General features: G+C 39.8%; 1 protein-coding gene across 2 annotated transcripts in view; it reads left to right on the top strand.

The window, feature by feature from the left end:
• The window catches only part of CCDC102B (coiled-coil domain containing 102B), a 390,603-nt gene that overhangs the window by 280,541 nt on the left and 83,990 nt on the right, over positions 1-26,072 (top strand). The window contains exon 7 of one of the 2 annotated variants that reach the window (XM_090037300.1): positions 3,735-3,838. In XM_090037300.1, the coding sequence (XP_089893426.1) occupies positions 3,735-3,838 (104 nt within the window). The remainder of the gene's footprint in view (positions 1-3,734; positions 3,839-26,072) is intronic. The other variant, XM_090037301.1, reaches the window with a different exon arrangement.

The raw sequence follows: 26,072 nt of genomic DNA, 5'->3' as shown, positions 1-26,072 counted from the left end.
CCATTTTGCTGTATGTTTGACCTTTTGCTGGATTTCTCAAAGTGCCTGGAAGTTGGTGTGGCTTGGCTCACACTTATATTTAAGGAGAGCTGACCATTTCTTTTCTATGAGTGGGAACATTTCAGATGAGTTCTGATTAAACCAGTCATTTGAGCTGCGATGCAAGATACCACAAGAGTCCAAGGCAGTTTGATAGATGGTTCATTTGAGCTGAACCCATTTCTCCTCAGCAGTATTACATGGCTTAAAATATGCTAGTTCCCTAGAGAGTGTTTTAATTAATTAATTGAGATGATGTGTCTTCAGCTTTCAGTTGTGTGGCATTTATTCATAGTAAGAAGAGTTTCTTGCTCTTGTACAATCTCCTGGGATGAAATTTGACTGTAGTGGTTGAAAGATCAGTATCAGAGTCAGTCACAGAATTCTCATGAGCAAGTGATAATGAGGTCAAGTTGATACCAGTGTCCAGATCATGGTTGGCCCCAAGATACTTTGTGTTGAGGTTTCACGTTGAAGAAAAAAATTGTTATACATAGCTCATTGCATGAACATAACTGAAGCAAATGCCTGTTTTCAGGCATTTTGCTGACACGATTGGTGCCCAGACAGTGAGGCCAGGCAGTGTGCTCAGCACTAACCCTTGCATTGAAGTCTCAGAGCAGGAGGATTTTTTTGTTAGGTGAAATATATTGATTATAAGGCACTAAGCTCATAGTAGTAGTCTTTTGTTTTGAATGAAGCAGTGAGAGTGGGAGCACATGCACATAAGAGACTGACAGGACCAGAGGCACTAGTGAGAGAAGTACCATTAATCTTTAAAAGCCTTTGTTTGAGGGTTCTATTGCAAAAAAAAAGCTTATTTTTGACTGCAAAGCTGACACTACACTCTCTGATTTCTTTGGATTGTTTCCCACACCAGACAAAGGTGTAGTTCTTCCCTTTAAGGCATCCTTTCCTGGTAGTCTGGTCTCTTGTACAGCAACAACATCAACATTCAGTCTCAGCTGTTCTGCATCAATGACTGCAGCTTTGCATGTGTCATAAGTGGTTTGGAGGTCATCAGATATACCTGAAGTCATTGTATGTACATTGTAGCTTCCAATGTTTAGGATTGAAAGGTTTTTCCTTGCATTCTTGGAGTAGATGGTGGTATGTGATAGCAGTCTGCTTTCAAGTTGAATCTTGAAGCTCCAAAAACCCATTAAAGCAGTGGATTGGGGTGCAAAAGACACTTTATTGGCTTGGGACTGTCCAGCTTGAGGTGAGCAGTAGTTTTCTAATGATGCATGATGATCTCTTCAGAGACAGCCCTGGCACCTGGGTCTACATCAATTGATCCATGGCTTATGACTGGTATCTGTTGACACCCATTTGTTTCAATACATTGGTGAAACTGGAGTAACCCCTCCAGGGTGCAAAAGCCTTGGCAATTGCTAGGTGATCAGGACTTACCCAAGCATCAGAATCACCCTTTTGACTTTACCAACTTATCCATTGGAAAGGTAGAAGCAATAAGATACAGAGCCGGGAAAGTTGTAGGAGGTGCCAGAAAGAAGACTGAATAATTAACTAATCGCCTTGGGAGCTCCACTCCACATTTTTCTGTCCCTTAACCTTCACCTTTCCCAAGATAATCCATTTTACTCCCTTAGTCTGCACCTCTCCCAAGGTAGTCCACAAGGCACTGGTTATGGTAACTGTCATCTTCATCCACCAGCTTTGTCATTGAGAAATAACCTTTCACCACAGCCGCCACTGTGATAATCAGAGGACAGCTCTTAATGACAATAACTGTCCTCCCTTACTAAGTTCAGCCTGCTAGTGAAAGTGGTTGCCCAAGGTGTGGCACATAGAGTCATTAGTAAGAGTTGGATGCAAGTGAGGACCGTAATCCCAAACCACCTTAAGTGTCACCATTTGAGAAACACAGGTTCTACCCCTCCTCAAACACCCCATGCACCTCTGGCCAGTTACACTGCTAATATAAAACTTACAACATTCTTTAGTTGTACATGGGTATTGTCACTTAATGGAGATCTGGACTTAAGCCCATACTTAACTTTATGAATGTGCATAGACACAGTTAAATTAATAACATTGGGCATATCTACATGTGCACTTTACTGTGCATTAGACTAAATTAATGTGCAATAAAACATCACCATTTACATGTAGAGCTCAAGGTTGCCCCAGAGCTGGAGACAAATCCTGCCCCACCCCCTGGAGCTGAGGCCTGACTCCCTGTGCCCCCTGGCAGGGGAAAGAGCAAGGCAGGAACAGCCCTGGACTAAGCTGCTCCTGGTGCGCTCAATTTGGTTCCAACCTAGGAGCATGTGTAGACATGTTCCTGAGCCCAGTTCAATGCACCTGAATTTTCTACACAGAAAATTATGTGGTGGCATTAGAACAGGTTGGCTAATGAACTGGTTCTAAATGTCTAGTTTAGATAAAGACAAGTAGTCCTCTTTGATGATTATGTGCTAAGCTAGTTGACCTAGGGTCTTTTAGGGGGAACTAAGAGTAGTATGAGTTAGTGTGGATGAGTTAATGTGCACTAGAGTTCCCTAAACATGAGTTTTAGGGAACTCATTCTTATGATGCTACAGCACTTTTTGAACTTTTTAAAAGCAAACCCTGCAAAACTGCCTACTCCCCATTCCATAGTGATTGTTGATCTTAACAGATGATCAAGTCTGAGTTCTCCATGTGTAGATAAAAGAGAGCTGATGATTGGATGAAGGGACTTAGAAATTATAATTAATTTTTGGCATTGAGCTATTGGGTCCCAAAAAGGTTACAAACTCAACTGTTTGCTTGGGATTTTGGAGACTTATGAGTTGAGGGCTGGAGTTATGGACTGTCTTATATTTGCGATTGGGTGTTGATTATTTTCCAGATAGATGGAATTTTATTAGTAGATGTTTAGGATTGTGAATCCAAAAAAGATGATAAAGCCAGTAGGGAAATACAAATCGCCTGAGTGAGGACTAACGTTAGAGGGATGGGGGTGAGGAGGGGAACGCAACTAAATTACAGAAAATACAATGTTAGCCCACTAGTTATGAATGTTAAACTGTAAAATCTTCAATAAGCACCCATCCAATTCTCTTAGTCTTTATTTCACAACGTGAAATAATAATAATAATAAATCATGACGGAAGGCCCTTGAGTTCAGCTATTAAGACTTTCACAGTGGTTTGAGGAGAATGATGTCTTGATCAGAGGCTAAGAGAGTAAAAGCCACTGGGATGCTGTTAAGTTATCATTGACAAAGATGATTTATTGCTAAGGCTCCTAAAATTATTCTGGGTGAAAAAGCTTAAGAAATGGACTAGATTGTCCTGAAAGAACCCTATATTTAGAACAAAACTATTACAGAATTAGAACTGCCACTCTCTCTGTAAACCTATCTACAAATATTTAACATTTTCAGTTACGTGAGTTGACCCCTATAATGTGTTTTGCATACAGGCAGTATATTTTTTGGAACAAAAATGTAAGATCCCTCTTCCTCCCCAGAGTGTGGTGAAGTAGGGGAAAAAATCAGGAACCATTATTCATTTTTGATCCTCTTATTATGTTTTTAATACAGATGTAGTATTATCATATATGCACTGTTTTTTTTTTAAATTGCGCTTCAGATATTACTGGATATTCCTGGTGCCCATCGTAACACTCAAAGTGAAAATCTTTTTGAGAAATTTGGAAACCAATCAGGGTCTGTTTGCTTTCAGCTCGATGACTCATTAAATCAGATTCGAAAGCTACAGCGATCTCTAGATGAGCAAACAGAAGCCAACAACAATCTACAGGCTCATCTTAATCATTTGAAAAGTAGGTAAGTGATGGACACATTTAACACTTTGAGTCTGGATGGTGATATTAAGGAAGGGCTGTCAGGTGGAAATGTAATTTTTCATTGAAATTTGGGCGGGCTGGAGTGGAGTGGGTGCCAAGGCACATTTTTGACAGCTCAGTGGTTGCAAGTTCAAGGCCATATCAGATTCCAACAAATCTGCAAGTTCTGCTAAATACCTTGTCGAAAGGACATAAAAAAGGAAATGATTGACATTTTTCACATTTTATATCTATGGATAGTTGAACCTATTGTTTTTGGTGATTTTGTTCTATACTTTATTTTAAAGGAATGTATTTTGTACATAATGTATTTTGTTTTGTTTTCTAATTAGTCTGTATTAGAATGGATTAAATCATACCGTAAAGAAGTAAAGAATCAGGCAACACTATATTCTGTAGCCTGCTGAGGGCAATATCCAATTGAAATACCCAGTGGTATGCAAGGCACATTCACTGGCACAGTGTGATTTCCAACATCCAGAAGTTTACTTTCTACTCCACCCCCAAGCAGGACGTACATCTGGTGTCAGCCATCTCTGCTGGTCCTTGCTTTCTTTCCAGTCGTTTCCCCTCCTTCACATGCTTAGTAGGGCTGTGTGAAACAGCTATGTTTTGTTTCAGTTTCGGACCTGGCATTTTGGAGGGACAGTGATTCATTTCAGTATTTCAGATCACTCTCCCATTTTGATTTGGCCGAATCTGTTTCAGAGTTTCTACGCTGTTTCGGTTATAGGCTATATTGGGAAATCACAAAACTGCCTTTAACTTTGTCATTTCTTGCCTGATTCAGGTGGAAATTGATGAGATGGTAGCCCTTTCTGGGGTCATAAACCCTTCCAAGTTTCAAGGAGATAAGTGCAGGGGATTTTGTGAAACTGCACCTCAAACTGTTCAAAACAAAATTAGTATCACTTGCTGGCAGTGGTAGCATGCTGTCACCCCACACTTAGATCCAGGGGCCCATGTCCCCCAAAGGAATATGGCATAGCCCTGCAGACCTCCTGTGGGGCATGAGCCCCCAGATCTGTGTGCAGGATGCCAGAAGGCAGGTTGAGCAGGGGAGTTGCACTTAGGGGTTACGTCCAGATGAGCATGAATATGTGATATGCGATGCCGTGGACTCACCTGCAACATCACATATGCAGAGACTCCCCACACAGCAACTTTCCTGTGGAGTACTGGGAAGTATTTGAGTGGGGGGCTTTTTTGACCCTGGGGGAGATCCTGGAGTCAAAAAAACCCTTGCCTAAAAAAAGCAAGGAAGCACACACAGCGACAGAGTGCACCGTCCAAAACTGGAGCCTGGCCGCTGGAGCCAAGCTCCAACTGTTGGCCAGGCTCCCTGATGCAGGTTCACCATGACTGCAGCTTTCAGAGACCCATAGGACCTCAGGCAAGGCTGCTGGGGCCAGCACAGTTTGTGGCTGCAGCCTCCCCAACCTCACCCAGGGTAACATGCCATGCACCAGAGTGCGTATGGCATGGGCATTCCCTGGGGACACGTAGCAGCAGTATAAGGTGTGCTACTGTTACATGTCCCCAGGGAGGGAGCCAAGCTAATTTGTGGCACTCTAGCCAAAAATATTGGTCCCCATTTATTTAAGGAATTCAAGAAGCTCCTAGCACCCAAACTCACCTGCCTGCTTTCTAGACAGGTCATGTCCTTTAATCTGTCCAATTTCCCCAGCCTTCTCAAAGAAAACATCCCTTTCTCAAAGTCTTACCTTATTTGCATATGTTTGACTTCCTTTCACCATGTAGCTCACAGACTTTTGCTACAAGACTTGGGTGCAAAGTTGCCTTATTTTAATAACTGTTTTTTCTCGGTCAGCCATCTCAGCATCCAAGGTTATGAATGTACTGTTGCGACTGAGGGGGCGGGGAGGGGACAGTGCAAGGCTTTAATCAGCATCAGTTGCTCCACAGACGGTACCCATTTATGTATTCTTACCCCATGGTAAGTTACTGTGCTTTACCTTCCTCTTATTCTGTGTTAAAAGCAGGCACATGGGGACTGTGGAGCATATGATTTACAATAAAACCTATCCCTTTTAACTCACACAGGATTGTTCACGTGTTCATGCCCTAAGGGAATATCCTTGTAATAGTTGTTCTTTTGTAGCTTGTAGTTACAAGTCTGGGGAAAAACAACTGTGGACAGGGAGTGGGGTATATGCTGACTGTCTATGCCTTTGTGAAATGTCAGTCTAATGTCTAAAGCAGTAACCACAGTTCAGTATTCACCACTGAGCAGTCATAGTCTCTAATACTTTTGGAGGGGATAAGTACTGACATCATGTTGGCAGGAAACAGAAATTAATTGTGGTATAGTTTGAAAAAGAAGGAAGCGAGAGCTTGGGAAAGAAAGCTCATAGGAGAGTAATCTTGAGCAGATAGTTGGCCCTGTATATATGCACAAGGAACCAGGCAGCTGAAAATGGAAAGAAATAGAACTGTATTTCCAAGAGGATATGGGGCTGGCATCAGAGGTAAATAAAATGAAAAATATCTGATGAAGAGATATGCAAGAGTATCCACCCATGGTAACACAGGGAATTCAATCCCAGAGAATTTTAAAGCCAAACAATGTAATGAGTTTCAGGTGACTTTCTATGATATGATAGTAGAAAATGTATTGAAAACTACTTAATATTGTCAGAAGTGTTACTGACTTGATAGGTAATTTGTCAGAATGAAATGTTCTGAAGGCACATCCTGAAAAGGACCTCTGCAAGGCCAGTAAATAGTTTTCCTGAAGTCATGATGTGTGCATTTCTCATTCCTCCAGAACAAAATTTGGATGCAATTAGCCTGTCCCTTGTATCAGTAAAGAGTAATGTATTATAGGAAACTATAATGCACTGCCTAGGTGTTGGACTAGGCATTGTAATAGATTTATTGTATCACATCTTGATAGTATAAAAATGTTTTGGCCACAGTAAAAGGCATTCTGCAATGATTCCAGAGCACTTTACAATTTACTTCCCCACTTTGTTACGACAACCACAATTAATGTGGTGTATTGGACAAAGAAGGACGCTTAGTTGCCTTATTCTGCAATGGAAAATGTTATGGGGTTTTGGTGGGTTGTTTCCATAAAAACCTGAGTGCTTGCCTTAAAATGCAAGATTATCCCAATAAACATGGTGGTATGTTCTTGGCAGAGATGGATGTATAGCAGAGAAGACTGTGAAAGGTCAGAGAAATAGCATTGTTTCATGTAATATAAATATTTTTACCACCCAGTAAAATCGATAGCTGTTCTCTTCTTTTTAACATGTGCCCATGTATTTTATAAATATAACAAAGAAATCCAACTACTACAATCCTGACAAAGGTTAAGCCTTGCTAATGTACACTACTCTTTTGTTAAAGAGACAGCAATGCATAAAATAATGAGTTGAAATCTTGTTATATGGCTCAAAATCCCTTGGAGATTCCATTAATAAGTATTTTAATTTTTTTCTCATGCAGTATCAAGCAACATGGCATCTTGGTCATTAGGGACTTTTAAAATGTCTCTACTGCTAACCACACACTTCAAAAAGTAGATAATAACTGTAGTAAATCTGCTGTACTCCCATAATACCTGCTCCTTTCAGAAATCCATATTTGAGTTGGAGAGTTTAGTAGAGTTGGAGGCTACATGTTTCAATAAGAGGGTATGGGAGTATTGGTGTGTATGCCTCCATAAAGAGAAGTTCTCAGCAAGGGCTAAGTGTTCCCCAGCTGCTGGAGACTGAATGTGCTGAAGAAGCTTCATTCCAGCTAGATGGCTAACACCTCTTGGCAGCACATAGTTATATAGCTACTTCACTACTGATAATGTGCAGAAATTCTGTTGAAAGATGGTTAGTTTGGGAAAGTTAGTAGTCCTATCAGCAGTTTCTGTATAGCTCCATATACAAATACATAATCTCCTTCTGATATGCTGTTAGTCATCTAACACTATTTGTTTTTTGTAGTGCCATGTAGGATGGTTGTGCAGTGTAGGTAATAAGAAATATAATTCATTTTGCACTTTTCTTTAAGCCCTTTTTCCCTTTGTAATTATGCATTGCAATATTTTAGGTACATCTCTCCCTTGTAGTTTTCTTATTGGACAATTTGTCTGAAAGGATCTTTTACTTAGTACATAATGTTCTCTCCTTTTACTTGCTCCTCACATACATGAATAACTTATTTAATATTATGAAAATCCTAATCCATTACTATGCAAATTGCTGTCATGTTACAAACTTTCTAGAAGGGGAATAACTGGAGATGATGCACATTTGATAATAGCGGTCACATTTTTATTTAAACTTTAATAGAAAATGGATGGTTAAAATAATGTTTTTGAAGTTTTCCATGAGAAGTCTTCTGATCTTAAAAATCAGTTTAATACTTTTTGAGCTAAGGGCTAATGCGTGAAAGTGACACACATTCCTGGCCATTGATGTACAATATAATCTGGAACAGAGAAAGAAGGCCAAAGGATGGCAATGTCTTATGCAAATACATTGATAAATGTCTTGACATAAAAGCCTGGTCTAGGAAGCTCGTGGAAGACAAATAGCTTTCCCAGCACACTGAATTATCTAGCTGGAATACAGAGAAAATATTTTCTATTTTGATTCTATTTTTTAAAATTTTAGTGGCTATTTGGAAAAACATTCTTGTACATCACTGTTACCCATAAGGCTTACAAAATATTAGCTGACTAGCAACATGCCCATGAACTGATATAACTGTTTGCATGGATTGCTCTGTGCTTAACACTGCAATTCATGTATCAAATTACAGCACTTCATGTGCAGCTGTCTGTAAATTTAAGTTTTAAATTTTGAAATGTTATTCCCATGCTGTCATCTAGTCCATAATTTTTTTTCCCATGGTCTTTCAGCTGAAACTGTGCTACAGTTGCCTTGTAGCAGGTCAATTAAATATTACTAGGCCTTTTACACCAAGCTGACAGTGAAGAGGAAATAATATTGCAACAAGGAAACAAGCTGTTTAAACAAATCTGGAACAATGTTATTCTTCACTAAACAGAATACCATATTGAATCAATGTGGTATTCCTTTTTGCCTGAGGGAAAGCCTATTGAACAACTATTATATTTTACAAAAAAGGAAATTTAAAGCACACTGAAGAGCATATTAAGGCAATTTATCATTTTTTTCTCTGTGTATTGTTTTCTGCATCATTGAAAAAGCAACTTACCTTACGGGAAACTGAAATCTGGGTATAGGTTTCGGCTGTTGGAGGTTATTCATTCTTGCCATAAAAAAATAATAGGAAAACTTGCTTCAGGCATTTTTGGTATTTTCATCCTTTTGTTTCTATTTTTGTGATTTATTTTTAAAATGGCTCCATTTTATTTTATAACACTGAAGTGACCCCTGTCAGTTCATGAGATTGAAGAATTTTAAAATGAAATTGACTCCTTTTGTACAATAAATCTGTAAGAAGTCATCTTTCAGGATCCTGAAAGGCCAGGTTGGCCAGTATGATCCTGTAAGTTAGATGAGACGGGGTGTGCTTTGTAAAGTCAAAATGGATGTCCTTACCAGTGCCCCAGAGAATTCATTCATGATGCTCATTTACATGAACAAGGCCCTTAATAAAGGTAAAGATAAGCACATAAGATAATTGTAGCCATTCAGGCAGTAAGATGGAGGTTAGATTGGGTTCAGAATGGCCACCTGATCTAAGGTACCTCAGCATGGGGGGACTAGCAAGAAAGGGTGGGGAAATGGGGGGCAGGCAGGTTCAGGGGGGATCAGGAGAGTGATCAGGGGGATTGGGGCAGGTGGGATCCACAAGGTGGTGGGGAGGCAGGAAGCATCTGCAGGGCAATGAGGACAAGACAGGGTGGGGAGACAGGCAGCATCTGCAGAGGGGTTGGGGGGGGGCAGGCAGCATCCACAGGAAGATGGTGGGGCTGGTGGGATTCATGCTGGAATAGGGAGTGGGTGGCATGTACAGGAGAGATGAGGGCAGATGGTGTCTGTAGAGGATTGCTGGGGTCTGAGTGAGTTTGCCAGGATCAGGGGGCTCAGTGAGTTTGCCAGGGAGCTTGGGGGGGGCGGGAACCAGAGGCTATTTTTAGCCCCTCACCCCCCCCCCAGTAAACCTCCCCCACCATGCTTCTCTGCACCAATACTTATTTCCTTGGTGTTGGCAGCAGTGAATATGGATAAATGGAATTTGTCTGTATTTGCAAGGGAATTCATCGTTATTTGTGGGTTGGTTGCTACAAATTCTTCTAATTTTTCCAGCTGTCCTAAGCAGTGAATTATTAGTGGCATAAAAATGTATTATGGAAATATGCTGTCTTGGGAAAATATGCCTGACTAATCAAGGATACCCAAATGCACAGAAATGTTTTCAATGTGCAATCTGTAGATGCTAAAAAAAGTTGCACTAACTTAATCAATATATAATAAAAGTTTTTATGATTACACCTTCCACCCAGTAGAATATAACAGCATTAGTGCCTAGGGGACAAAAATATTCCAGAAGGATTAAATAATCATTATAGTTGTGAAAATAATTATAGCTGGGTAAAGCAGTTAAAATAAAACACACTTTCCTGAATCTTTTCCTAAAGTCAAGCCACATTTAGGTTCTGAAATGTTTACTGTCAGACTCCCCTGCAAATGCTGCCTGCAATATCATAGTTCCCCTCACCCCTAATTCTAAAACTCTCATTAGTTGTCTTGGAGTGGGAAAGTAGAGGTTGCTTTCTTTCTGAAAACCAAATCTGCAGTCATAGGAGCCAAAATGCCGGTGTGCTGTCCCCCAGTGTTTGAGGCCCCTGTGCTGTTAGACTCATTGCTGCTTCTCCCTGTCTTGTGTGGCTGCTCCTTCTGTAATGGTTTTGTACTGCTTAATCAAACTTTGATTTCATGATTCATATTAGTACTAGAGTGATGTTGTTAAAATATCCTATGATAGATCAGAGCCCTTCTGGTTAGACTCTGTCCAATTTACTTTGTCCACATTGTGTTTTCTATATAGTCCAGTGTTAAGATTACCAGTCTTGCTGGAGCCTTTTGCAAGCCAAACGTCAAGTTCTTTAAAGGAATAAATTTACTTTTTAATCCTAGTACAGGTCAGTCTGAATGAGCATATGCTCCTACGGTGTGCCTACACAACACATTTACTGTGGAGTTGCCTAATTAGCTCCATAGTAAACATCTTACATCTACACTTGCAGGGCTATTAGGCAGGAGTAAAATAATAAACTCTGCAGCAGGGTAGTATTTGTAAATACAAGTACTACCTTGCTGTGGAGTTTTTTACTCTACAGCAACACGTGTAGATGCTGGAGGGGCTGCCTGCCAGCTAGCTCTGCACTGAAGCACCCCATGCCCCATACAGCCCCTCCATAACACATTGAGCAAGCTGGAGCAACCCCAGGTTGGCAGGCTGATCCCTTAGGGCCCCTGCCAGCCAGGGCTTCTGCAACCCAGCTTAACATGCTGCAGTTTCAGGCACAGATATAAATGGCATGCCTGGGGGGCAATAAACATGTGCCACAATTTATTGCTTTGTATTAATTTCCTGTGTAGGTATGCCCCTAATGTACTAAATTACTCCACCAGTCCAATTTTCAGAGGTGCTTGGCTGCTTCAATGCACCTGAATATTGATACTCAAATTGACATGGAGATATACAAAAAGGAATCTTAGAACCTTATGCAAGGTTCTTTGAAGTTAAAAAGAATCATTGATTCCTGCAGGTTTTGGAATTGGAAAGTCAGGGTACATCTACTCCCAATCATGCTAGGGAGTGCTATAGTTAAGCATGGCAGGCCATTTCTGGGTGCTCTACAGGCTGAAAACATGGAAGGTAGGCATTGTTTACAAGGCACACAGAGTGTACCAGCTGCTGGTCTCAGTCTTGGTAGACTTATTGGTGCAGGCCTGATGCCATTCAGACCATGGCTACATTATATTGTATTGGCATTTGGCATGTGCGAAGCAGGAATGTGTCAAAGCATGCTCCACCACAGTATTCCCAGGCCTAGTTCAGAGTTTATATAGACATGCCATTAGGCAATGCAGTGCTTTTCCAAGAATTCAGATATTGTATTTCTTTATCCTATTTAGACACTGAAAATAGAGTAGTCAATGTCCCATTATGTATAACATGTAAATGGTGACATGAAGACATTCTACAGAATATCTTCAACATTAATTAACAATTGATGTAGCTGCCTGTAATAATGTTCATTAACACCATATGCTTCAAAGATGAATTTCTCTATTGTGTTCCACTGAAATATTAACTTCATATAAAAACTTTGTTACTGATTTGTTTTTGAACTTTTTGTTTCCCATATTTATTTAGAAATTTATCTTTAAAAATGCCATTTTAAAATGCAATATTCATGCAATACTATATTAAAAATTAATTCTCCTAATGGGCAGGTTTATAATGTTATATAAAACACAACTGCTTACTGTTACATACGTGTTAATACTACAAAATACAATGTTTTGGAAAACATAAAGAATATTTTAAAGGGCCTTTTACTGAAAACATGCTGTATTTTGGATACCTTAGCTAGGTTGGCAGTTTTACTACCAAATATATGACGATATAAATTTATAGTGCATGAGATGCTCTGCATCAACTGCTTGTATACATGCTTCTTCCTGACAGCAAATGCAAATGGTAGTTGCCCCTCTATGAAAATGGTACAGATTATTTTGCATTTATTGCAGGGTAAAAACAGGTGTATGGACAGTTACCATGGAGTAGCTAACATGTCGAGAGCTCCATCCTGGCTCACGTCATGGTAGTTTGCTTGTTTTATTTGGCTATATTATAACTGTAGAAGCTGTTCTATGTTGACATCCATATCACAAGAACTACAACCAGTGAAGATGACTGCTGGACTGATCATCATTGATACTTTCCATCATGTCCATTTGTATCACTCCAAAATGGCATAAGGAAAAAGAAGCAATCAAGGAAGAGGTTCAATAGCGAGTTCTTAAAAGGCTCTGCTAAAAGCAACAATTTCCAGCAGTACCTTAATGAGAAACTCTTTAACCTCCCTGATGATCTTGACACCATTAATCATTGGGAGAACATCAAGACAAGCATTCAGGGGGCATGCAAAGAACGTTGCATTTCTTCAGAAAGAACCATCAGGACTGCTTCATGAAAATGATAAGGAAATTCAAGCTCTTGTCAGAAAAAGCAGAGCCTTCAGAGTTTTGCAGAATAACATCAGCTCCAAACTGAAGCAAGAAACTTATCCCCATATTAAAGCAGAGACCCAGAAAATAATTCTAGAGCAAAAGAACAAGTGGTGGGCGGACAAAGCCCACCTCCTCGGTAGGCTCACACCTCTCACTAAGGAGATTCGACCTGAGTCCCAAGGTGCTTTCAGACTATTCAGGAGTTCAATAGACATGTTCTTTGTTGTTCAGCAGCTTGAGAAGAAGTGGTGCAAGCAACATATAACTCTTTACATAGCCTTCACTGACCTGACTACGACCTCTGATTCATTAAACAGAGGCCCCATAGAAGAGCCTTATGAGATTTGGATGCCTGCCAAAATCTGTTACCATCACCAGAATGACAACATGACAGCAACTGTCCTAAGCACTGCCTTGGAAACAGAACACTTCACCATGAGAACAGGAATCAAGCAAGGAAGTATGATTCTTCCAGTGCTTTTTTCCAACCGTATCACAGCTATGCCACCTCATTGCTAGCCATCAAGCTATGCCACCTCAGTGAGCTAGCTGTCTCATTGCTAATAGACTCCCATCCAGAATCAGCATCCAGTATCTCATGTACAAGAATCTCTTTAACATTAACTGGTTACATTAACCAACATCTCTATTACTGATCTTCAGGATGCTGACAATTGTATTTTTGTGCACACTCAGCTGAAGAGCTCCAGGTCACCCTCAACAATTTCTGTGAAGCTTATGAAATGCTTGGATTCACTGTCAACTTCATAAAAACCAAGATATTTTACCAAGCTGCCCCACCAACCAGCTGCTTCCCCACATATTACAATTAGAGAACAGTCCTTAAAGAATGTTGAGCGTTTCTGCTATGTCAGTACTTGTCTTTCCCAAAAGGTAAACAGAGAAGATAATATTCAATACCAGATAAATTATGTCAGTGCTGCCTTTGGACATCTCCAGTATCACCTTTTGATGAACCAAGCTTCTCGTCTACCAGCCTGTTGTCATCCCTGCCCTGCTCTATGGGCAACTTATCAGAAACACGTGAAAGCCTTGGAACCATCAGCAACATCTTTGGAAAGTCCTCCATAGCAATTGGAAGGACAGAAGCAGAATGCCAGCATTCTGGCTCAAGCAAACACTGTGCCATCACTGAAGCTATGTTTATACAGCACCAGCTTTGGTGGACAAGCTGTATTGTGCAAAGGATGTCATTCTGAAAAGTAGCAAGTAAAACATACATTTTTACCTCATCATTATACTATGGTTTTATAGTTCTCATTTGATCTTTTATCTGATCATGTGCACATTAAGTGTTCAGTACTTAAGGATCTGGTTCTGTTGTACTACTGGTGAATACATGAGGTTTAGTAGCTCACAGATTCAGTGTCCCTGTGTGCAGTTTTCAATATATATATTTTGTTTGATGTAACCCTGCTCACTTGATTAAACAATAAATAAATAAATCTGTTAAAACACTAGATTTACTTCATGCTGACCTACCGCAGAGGTCTTCTTTGTAAAAATAACTGTCATAGATATAGAGCAACAATTTTGAATATTTTATAGTCCTTACTACTTTTCCAAGTTACCTTTTTTTGTAGGGAAGGACAGTAATTCTCACTAACCATTTTTTTATTAAATAAGGTGAAGCAAGTCATAAATATGTTACTAGTATCCTTTTGAGAGTTTTGCTTCATGGTCCTGTTGCTCTCGTGACATATCTCAGCAAGGTCAGCATGTAGGCTGCATCTCTCTCCAGGCATTTTATCTTCCTTGAGAAAGGACACTGACAATAAATCATCCAAAAAGCCCTGCATTCCCATCTTTTCATTAGGGCACCATTCTGCCAGCTGGCTCATTGTATAATAACTAACCATTTATATATTTTAAGGGGTCACTAGAGTGTTTTTCTTTCTCAGCTCAGGATCATAACCCGTAAAATGCTGTGAGCATCTTATTGCATGTTTCTTCATCTGTGGGATACATTTGAACTTCAAGATAATTTAATGCTAACACTCAGTAAACTAACACTTTACCAATATACCTTATGTTTTTAAATATGATGGCTTTCTATTTGTAAAACCATGAATTTAAATGTAGATATTAAGAATTTTTAAACCTATAAACACCTTAAATGATTTTAAATGGTACTTTTTGTGTTTTGAAATGATTCTGTCTCAAGGAGTGATCAGATTCTTGTTTTCCAACCTTACACATGTATAAGTAAATAGTGAGGACTATCATTACTTTGGACAGGAATCCTTTAAATGCATGGTCAAGAAACTGGATTTGCTTCCTGAAATTAGAGGGTTTGGAAATACAAATTTAGATATCAGATTCAAGTCACATGTAACCAGCTTCTTTATCATTATAACTAGTTCTGTCTTCATAGAGCATCTTCAATGAATAAGGAACGTGACACTTGACTTCTAAAGGCTTTATGCTATTTGTGTATACATTAATGAAATAGTTCTGTTTTCTAGAAAAAAAAAGACCCAAAGTGTCTCTCTTGTGTGTATGTATATCTATGTGTATATGCTTATTTCTAGAAAAAAACCTAAACCTAAACATCTATATGTTGCTATTAAACCATACATTTTAGTTACATAGATATTTGTGACTGAAAAAGAAAAAAATGGGTCTTGGTTATTGAGAAATACAAATATTTATATTTCTTTAAAGAAAAATATGATTAATGAAATTTTTTTCACAAAACCAAAAAGAGTTCTCCAGAAAAAACCCAAATCATGTCTACTTTATACATTGTCTTCAAACTAGATGTAAATGGACTTTTGTCCAACTGAGTTTATTCTATTCAAAACCACGTAACAAGTAGTAGGAAGCCTCCCCGCATCTAGAAATTCTGGAATTTTGGGAACACTATTATTCATCAGCTTTAACCTATACTGACTAGATCTGGCCCATGGGCTGGAAGTTGAGCACCCCTGGTTCAATGCATTGACCTCTGTTTACTTTCTGAAATTCCACTTGTAGGCATCATCTTAAAAATAGCAACTTATACAAAAATATTAAGTATTTTTTTCATTTCTTATTAATGGGAATTAAAACAGGAATGGATGTCTCTTTCACAAGAACCTGACCTGCATTGTAAGACACCGTGATTCATGAACCCACATTAAAATGTTAAACAATAGAGAGTTGGAGCAGTGACAATTAAGATTTTGAAAGCGGGAGAATTTACATGGACATTATTTCCCTTTGCTTGTAGATCAAGGTGGTTGTTGTGGGTTTAATGTTTTATGGTGCTGGTTTGGTGTTTAATGTTGATTAGATAATATAGGGGCAGGAAAATGTATTACATTTAGGTGGTGTGGAGTAGTTTGTGCTTCTTCAGAGTTTGTTAAATTTAAGGAAGAGAGTGGAAGCATTTCTTAATTCTCAGTTTGGGAGACAGACATGAAGTGTGATCATAGGATATTTTTATGTTTTCACAAACTGATTTTCCTGCAGCCACAGATTTTTTTAAAACATATATCTCAGCCCAACATATAGAAATCTCAGCAAGGATGTCCCAGCTCTGTTGTACTTATAAGATTTTGTGGGGATTTTTAATGACAGACTTTTTCCCAATTTTATTGCTTGCTTGACTTGACTGAGAAGGGAGCATAAAGGAAAACTACATGCTCTACTGCTTGAGTCCTTCATGTCACAAAGGAATTAAAATAAAAATTAGATTTAATCAAGCTTCATGAATGAATAATCAGATTGTACATTAAATCTTAATTACTTTTTCTAAAATATAACCAAATAATTCAAAATCATTGTTGCAGTGAGGTAGCACTTACATTAGCACTACTGAGGCTGGTAATTAGAACATTTTATGAAATGTTCTGAACATAGTTAACTTGCACCTTTTTTTATCCTTTTATTATTCCTTCATCTTTTATGTATGAAAGTTCTTTGTGTTTTTAATGGAAGAGTTGTGTGGGGGAAAAAATACCTCGACTCCTCATAGCTTTAGATTGTTCTCCCTAATATCCATCTCTGTGTAGGCAGGTCAGCTATTGGGCAATGTGAGTGCCCTGGATTTTTTAAGATAAAAAGTCCCACATAGGAAGAGAATGATTACGCTGAGACTCTGCTTCAGAACATATTTTCACTTTTCTTCAGAATATCTAATAGACCTAATTGTACAAGCCCTGATGCAGATAATTGAGAGGTTACTACTGTTAATTATGTAGTATTCAGCACCTGCTGAAAGAGTAACTAGCTTCTCAGAAATTATTAAACAAATCCAAGACTAGATCAAGTTATGAAAAAGTATACAATGTATTGCAACCTGCCTATCCTGCCTATGTATTTACTATAACCGGGCTTCAGTGTACGGGTAAAACCATCCATGCATCAGCTTCCTGATAGTATGCTCTCACTATAAACTTTGCTATTTGCATCTTGAACCCATTTCCTGACATTCATATTTACTAGAGAAGTAGCTCCATTTATTTAAATGGGGAGTTTTGTAGTAAGATACTATGTGGTTTCTGTGAGGCAAAACAGTTCTTCAAAGGCATTTTATTTACCTCTTAAAAGAATTAATATGTGGAGGTAGAAATAGGCAGTCAAGGTTCATGAATTTTATATAAAGCCACTTTATAGGTTATAAAGGGAGATAACCAATGTGGTGCTTGTCAGTGACACAGGGTAAAAAGCCCACTTAAAGTGAATAATAGTAATGAAATGACCTCCAGTCAAGGAAAAATGACTGCTACTATGTTATATTAAGATTATTTTTATCAGCAATAGAGATTAATTTAAAAGTCTAAGTTATGATTTTGCAGAAAATACACTTGTCATCTTCCATTTTAACATGGCACTACCTGTGTGAGTAAATATGTATCAGTGTGAGGAAGGGGTTTTCAGCAAGATCTACTAAAAATGTATGAAAGCTAACTTGTAACTTATTTTTCTTCCACATCATCATTGTTTAGCCCACAGTATATACAAGCTTGGATATACGAGTTTATTTCTAGTAATCATTTTAGCATTCATTTGGGGGTTTGATTTTGATTGTTTTTACACAGGGTGATGCTTTAATATCTTATCTCATTACATCAGAAATGGTACTCCTGAAATCACTCAGACTACTTGTGGAATAATATGTCTTGCATATGAGTGCAGATTTCATAATCTGGGCTGTAGTTGTTAGCTGGCAAGTCATGCAAGCATGACTATGTCTTGTACTCATAGAAATCACAGAAATATAGGGCTGGGAGGGACCTCAAGAATTCACCATTTTCTATGCCCCAGCTCTGGGGCAGGATTCATAGATGCTATGGCCAGAAGGGACCTCAACAGAACATTGAGTTTGCCCCCCTACCTAGGCAGGAAAGAGTGCTGGGGTCAGATGACCCCAGCCATATGCCTATCCAGGATGTTTATACCTTGGCCATCCCTATTAACTGGCTATTTAAAAGTTCCAATAAAGGAGATTGTATACATTTCCAGATAGCTTGTTTAATAATGAATAGTGCATTACTTTTCTCAAATATTCTTTTTCATGTAAAAGGTGCTGCTCCTTTGATAATGGCCAACTCCATCTGAATGAGTGCCAGGATTTAGCTCTTAAAAATGGGCGTTGAGAAGGGATTTACTAGTTTGTATACTGCAAAATGTTTCTGACCAAGTGTGATGCAGTTCCAATGAAAAAGTGTTAGTAAACAGTTATGTGACTGATGATGGAAAGTTGCATTCCTAATGTTACTCTTAACACTACTCTTGTCACATCTGTCAAGTACAATACAGAACTTTGCCCTTTCAACTTGCTTACACTGTCAAGTATAAGTACAAATGTATTGATCCAATCAAAGGTGATTTTCTTGCCACCCCACTGATGCACACAGTTTGTTTTCAGTCATTAAAATGTGACTATTAATCATCATTAGGGTACATTTGAATGAATCGCTACCAAAGAGAAGAGTTAATTGTTACTAGGCAAAGTGACCTTTTTAATAAATGCTGTTTTTAAAAGGGCCAATCTTGTAACTGATTATTCATGATCTGAAATAATTATATGCCCTACATACGCCATATGCTAAATATTGCTTTTTAACACCAGATGAATGTTACTGATCTACTCATTTTTTTCCTTTTGGAGGCATAACTTTGTTAAAGGTGATATGAATTTGTCATTATACAAAGAATGCAGAATTGTGCCCTATGTTGGCTAGGAACAAAAGTGAAAAAGGAAACAGTTCCTATTTTACACAGTGCATTGTAATTTGCAAGCCTCCCCCGTCCCCCCCGCCGAATGTCAGATCTTTATTGATCTGTAAATATAAGAAATCAGTTTAGTGAACCATAGTATAGGCTCTAGTGGCTAATTTACCTATTAGATGTGCCTTGGAAAAGATGATTATCAACCTAGTTGTTTTCCTGTAACTTGTATTAAGACCATAAAACTTGCACCTCTATTTTCACCTACTATGATTTTTTGTAGTTCTATTAAATTCTTTTCTGTAGATCAAATCAGCTCTGGAGGTTTTTTAAAGGACATTCATAAGTAATAAGTACTCTTTCACCACAAAGATATGGAATAAAAATAGCAGCCCTTCATAAATGATACAATCATTTAGCTTGGCGATCTCTTCTTTTTGGGGGGGGAGAGGGGGTGGGAGAGTGGGCGGGGGAGAGGGAAGGAGCCATAACTCCATATAGGACTTTTAGAAATATTTTTATGTGCATATATAGTCTAGAAGACAATGCAATTAGATGATTGCAGAACACTGTTTATTTTACTTTTCATAGTGATGAGGCACAAAATGGTGTTTGGAAGCACTTAGCCAAGGCTTCCCTTAGTTTGCACTCAATACTTCTCCTGCATTAAAACTTATAATTTCATCATGTTCATGAAAACTGGAAAGCCTTGAAAACAGGTACATACACCACTTTCCCAGCAGCCTTGAGGACAGAGGCCTCCTGACATACCCCTCCCACCAGCTCACATGGATACCATGCAACTCTGGGGCTGTTCTATATGCCTACTTTGGGAAAAGGTTAATTGTGCCATTTGCACAGTCATCTTGTAATTTTGTTTTCACTTTTGCTTCCTTTTTAAAAAAAAAGAAATATTCAGTCTTGCACTTGGGAGCAAGAAATAACCATCCAACTCTAATAACAGAAGTAAATGGTGAATTGTTTAAGTATATGGTCCCAGTACAAGTGTTAGGATGAAGAACATTTTTATGAAATGTACATTAACCAATTTAAAATAAAAAATATGTAGAAATCTGCTTCAACTCCAGAAAAAAAACAAACTGCAAATTTTGTCAAGGTATTTATTTTCAAGTTGTCTGCTCAGCTCTTATGCTGAGAGTAGCACAGCAACTATACATCATTTGTTTTATTATTTGGGACATATTCAGTCTCTTCCTTTTACTTTATATTCCTTGGAAACACTTAATTATATGGCAAGCTTATTTTTTAAGTATTTTTAAGTCATTGTATCACTGTCAGAAAGATGTAGATAAGTTCATCCTAGATTTGAGTTTTTCCAAAATATTTTTTTTTTTCCTGTGAATATCATTAAAATGTGGCAGTGGGGCAGGGCGTGTGCTCTGAAATGCCTCATGGTTGACTGAATTGCTGGCTGATTGGCAGTGATTGGTGCTGGGTGGGAGACTTCAAGTCCAAATGACCTAACCTAGCCAATTACAGTCAGTTCAGCCCAGGAGAGGAGCCTCAAAGTAGGCTGTCCAAGCAACCAGAGGACAGCAAACAGGGCAGTTTACTTGCAGTTCACGAGTTAGTTTGCTACCCCCCTCTTTGAAGTGGGGACATTAGCTTTCTCAGAGGAAAGAGGCTTGAAAAGGACTTAGATATGGTGGGGATGTGTCACACAGTCAGACCTCCAACTATTGCCATGTCTCACACCTCTGGCTCCTCTACAGATTCTACCCAGACAGACCTCTCGGTGCTGGAGGCTTCGGCCCAGGTCCTGTGCTGTGGGGGGTGCCTAGCATGGTTCCTGGTGGCTGGGAGCAGGGACAAGGATAGCCCCATTTGTGAGGGGTGTGCGGTGGTGGAATCTTTAGAGAGCTAGGTGAAGGAACTCCAGGTGGAGGTGAACAGGCTGTGCAGCATCAGGGCTGTCAAGCAGGAGACAGATGAGTTGAACAGCCAGGGTTTGCTGCAAAAGAATGAGTCCAAGAAAATGAAGTGGGAGGACCTGAGTGGAGTTGAGCAGAAGGTGGTCGCTTCAGGCTCCCAGCCATGTGCTACAAGAGAAACTTCTCTGGTTCAGCTATGCAACAGGCATGAGAACCTTGCACCACTGGCACCACTGGCGGAAGAAGGGCTAGAGGCACTTGCTCCAGAGGAGGAAAGGAGGCAAGTTCCTGTCCAGAAGAGGAGATGTAGGGTAATGGTAGTAGGCAACTGGCTCCTGAGGGGGATGGAGGGTACCATCTACCACTACCACATGCTGCTCATACATGGGCACAATTGATGCTGCCAAGAACAACCTTTGCCAGGTCATGAGTCAATACAGGGCTGTGGGAACTGTGCTCAAGGGGTTGGGGGCAAGATGTTTTTCTCTTCCATCCTCACAGTCGGGGGTCAGCTATCCCTGGACAGATAGTTGTACTGAGAAGGTCAACTGGAGGCTTAGGAGATGGTGCAAGGGTTTCAGACGTTATGATCATGGAACACTGTTCCAGGATAGAGGCTTTTTGGGAAGAGATGGTATCCACCTCACACCAAAGGGGAAGAAACTGTTTTCTCCCAGGATGGCTGACTTGCTGGAGAGGCCTTTACACTAGGTGCATTAAGGGATTGGTGTGTAGACAGGAAGGCAAGCCAGGGGTCAGTCAAGCAGGAAGGACAAAGAGAAGGGAGTCAACGAGGTGCTGAGAGACCAGAATGACATCAGAGCATTGGGGAATTGGGGATTACCAACGGGGGACTTCAGTGTCTATACACAAATGCTAGGACTATGGGGAACAAGGAGAAGAAACTGTCACTTCTGCTAGCAAATAGGGAATATGATCTAATCAGAATCATGGAGGCCTGGTGGGATGCCACGCATGACTGGGCTGTATGCATAGAGGGCTACAGGCTGCACAGAAGAAATCAGGTAGGAATGAACAAAGGAGGTGTAGCTCTCTGTGTAAAAGAATGGTATGCCTCCTTGGAGACCCAAATTGGTTCAAGAGAAGGGTGACTAGACCCTGTGGATCAAGATAGTGGGGGAGGGAGGGGGGCAAGGAATGAGGAGAGGGGGACTTGATGGTAGGCATCTACTATAGACTGCTACACCAGGAGGAGGAACTGGACCTGGAATTTTCCAGGCTGCACATTCAAGGGACATGGCTGTCATGGGTGATCTCAATTACCCTGACATTTACTGGGAGGAGCACTTGGTGGGTCACATAAGTTTACCTATGTGGAGGAACTTTATTTAATACAGGAGGTGAACGGGCCAACCAGGGGGAAGGCTTTGTTGGATTTAGTTCTAGCCAAAGGGGATGACCTGGTGGCAGATTTAAGGATTGAGGGTAATCTGAGAGAGAGTGATTGTGAGATGATAGAATTCACTAGCTGTCATAGGGCAGAGAAGTCAGCCAGTAGGGCAATGGTGCTTGACTTCAGGAAGGCTGAGCTTAGGAAATTAGTGGGAGAGACCCTATGGGAAGAGGGACTGGAGGGGAAGGCAGTTCCAAAAGGGTGGTCATTCCTCAAAGGAGAGATCCTCAGAGCTCAGAAAAGGTCCATTACTGTATACAGGAAAGGTGGTAAAGAGGCCAAAAAGCCCTCTTGGCTTACCAAAGGAGTCAAGGAGTGCTTAAAAAAGAAAAAGGAGGCTTACAGACAGTGGAAACAAGGGGCAGTCACCAAGGAGGAAGTATAGCCCATATTTCTAGAGAGAGGACAAAAAAAGGCAAGAGCGGCAACCAAGATCAGGTTGGCAATCAAAATTAAGGACAATAAGAAGTCCTTCTTTAGGCATATAGGGAGCAGGAGGAAAACTGAGGGAAATGTGGGGCCCTCACAGAATGGTATGGGATGGCTAATAACAGTCAGTCACGAGAAAGCTGAATCTTTAATGAATACTTTGCATCAGTGTTCCTGCATGTGAACGGCTGCCTGCCTGTTTGGATGTAGGGGTGGAGTGCGATTGCCAACCCATGGTCAGAGAGGGGAGCACTGACAAGCCCAATTCAAGAGTGATACAAGGCAGTGGAGGCTAGGGTTTTGAGGCTTCCTAAATTTGCCTTACTTTGCAATTTGCCTTGCAACACTGTAGTACCTTATAGGGGCTATCCCACCACGAGTTGTCCCATCATGTTGCCATCTAGGCTTCCGAGTCAAATGCAGTTTACAGTCAGACCCAGAACCAGTTACATGTATACACCCACGTGCTAACTGAATCTTTGTCAGTAAAAAAACAAGTAAGGTAGTCATAAACTAAGGATCCTGGGTCATTTGATGGGAAAATGTGGCTTCAGGCTTTTATACTTCCAAGGGATGTGGCATTTTGATTTTGTATATATCATTCATGGTCATTTCTTGATCTATATTTTACCTACTGCTTTTTCCTTGCTTAAATATTCTGAACCAGTGTACTAAATTGGCCTCCATTTTAGCACATTTGGGTGTGCAGATGATAAAATGTACCCATTTGTGGTTAGTTTTTTGATAAGTTTAAGTGAATAAAGTGTCTATCCATGTGCAGTTTAACATTCTGTGTGTACAGGTAGGAGTATGAGAAAATGATGCACAAATGCAAATCTATGCATGTTTGAGTAAGTAGATGGCTTAAAAACTGTGACCTTTCCACATTTTTACAAGACATATTTCATGTTTCTGGGAACTGTCCCTTGCTGTTGTACTGTTTAACAGAATAAACAAGTTGAATAGAACCCATCCTCAGTACAAAGAATAGAAATTTAGAGCTTTTTCTTTCTTCTTATTTTTAACTGGACTTTTAATATTAAAAAGTAATTTTTTTTCTTCACTTGTCTTTCCTGTGACACAGCAGCTACAGTAATAATTTCCTCTCGTCATACCTCTTCTTTCTGTCATTCCCACATCTCTGTCTTTTGACTGCTTGATTGCTATGATCTGCTGCATTTTCCAAGGCAGTCATAAAGTAGAGTCTTGCTAAATCTCTGTTACACTCAGTTGAAAGAGCAATTGACCTTTCCTGTTTGACCATGTACGAGGTGACTGGTAAGGCCACACCTGGAGTATTGTGTCCAGTTTTGAACAGTTTTCCACTGTAGAAAGAATATGGACAAATTGGAGTAAGGCCAGCAAAGGACAACAAAAATGGGGAGGTGGCTGGGGAACGTGACTTATGAAGAGAGACTGAGGGAACTGGGCTTATTTAGTCTGGAGAAGAAAAGACTGAGGGGACATTGAATAACAGCCTTCAACTACCTGAAAGGTGATTACAAAAAGAATGGAGCTAGACAGTACTCGGCAATGGCAGACGACTGAACAAAAGGAGCGATGGTCTCTAGTTGCAGCAAGAAAAGTTTAGGTTTTATATTAGAACAAACATTTTCATTAGGAGGGTAGTAAAACACGGAAACAGGTTACCCAGAGAAGTTGTAGAACCTCTATCCTTTGAGGGTTTTAAGACCTGAGTAGACAAAGCCATGCCTGGGATGATCTAGTTGGGGATGGTTGTGGTTTGAGCAGGGGGTTGGACTAGATGACCTCCTGAGATCTCTTCGAACTCTAATTGTCTGTGATTCTGTGAATCTATTGCTATAGATTTCAGTTACCAAAGGAATTCCTACTGAAGTCATTTCTGGGCCCTTAATTTACCTGGGATTCTGTTAATGTTTCTGATCTGTCATGCACAATTGGAAAGGCTCTATCCCTGGATGAGTTCTTCCCATTTTGGTAACTTGCTACATTGATTGAGTCTAGGCTTCTTCTATGCTGAGCAAAAGGCCAAAACAGACTCTCCCCAGTAAGTTGTTACTATTTTTAACATTTATGGCAGAACTTCTGACTATAGGATTGGTTTTGCTTATTATTTCTTTCTGTTAAGAATGTCACTCCCTTAAAAGCTATTTCTGTCTGGATTCTTTTATCCTACCAATAACCTGTTGTGACCCACTTAATTTTATTATGTTATTTAATAGATATAACTGTCAAGGATAAGGATCCTAAAGCAGCTATCAGTAACGTTTTTGGTCATGCTAACTATGCCTCAGATTATAAGCAATATTAAGCATGAATTTAAGCCTGACTCTGGGATAGATACAGCTTCTTTTTTTTTTGGCCTCCCAACAGAAAATGTGTAAGAGTCAGGATTGTAATAAGTCACTTATTTACTCCTGCAAGTTCATTATCTGGTAATTTTGGAACTTCAGATGGAAGTTCAGGTTTACCCTACTGAAATTACCTTGAGAGAACTTGGGTGTACTACTCTTCAAGGATGAATTCCCAAACCACTAGTTTAGAGAGTTGTTCATTCTTCCCCTCTTTTTCTTTCCCAATGCAGTTTTAGTTATGCCATGCCACGCTGAAGGGTATATTTTACCATAGAGTCACAGTACCTTACAGTCATGAAACTAGAGCATTCTCTTCTGAGTTTGGAGATGTGAGTTTAAATTTCCAGAGGCAGAAAAAGGCACTTAGCCTTATTCTTCCACTTCCTTGATGAGTTCACTAGCCACAGAGTTCTTCTATAAAAAGAGCTAACACTATACCAGTTACATCCTCTGTACAGTTCTTGAAAGAGAGAATTTGGGCATGTATCTTCAGGAATAGGTTTCAGGCTGTGAATCCCAAGAAAAAGCGACTCATTATAGTAATGCTGGCAAAATTTAAGACCCCGCTGTTCCTCCAGCCTCAATGTTTCATATTGACTGGCCTGTATAGTTCCCTGTTCAGTTTGCTGCCTGTCACCAAGCCCATTCTGAGGAACTGAAGCATTGTATAGGGAAAATGAATGCCTAAATCAGGGCTATGGATTCAGATACAGGGTCCACCAATAAAAAATTGATTTCTGTGCCAGGTGCCAAAATCACTTTTCAG

The sequence above is a fragment of the Crocodylus siamensis genome, chromosome 3, assembly GCF_052110815.1.
Source record: "Crocodylus siamensis isolate JL-2025a chromosome 3, ASM5211081v1, whole genome shotgun sequence".
Lineage (NCBI taxonomy): Eukaryota > Metazoa > Chordata > Crocodylia > Crocodylidae > Crocodylus > Crocodylus siamensis.
This window is presented reverse-complemented; position numbering and strand designations above follow the sequence as displayed.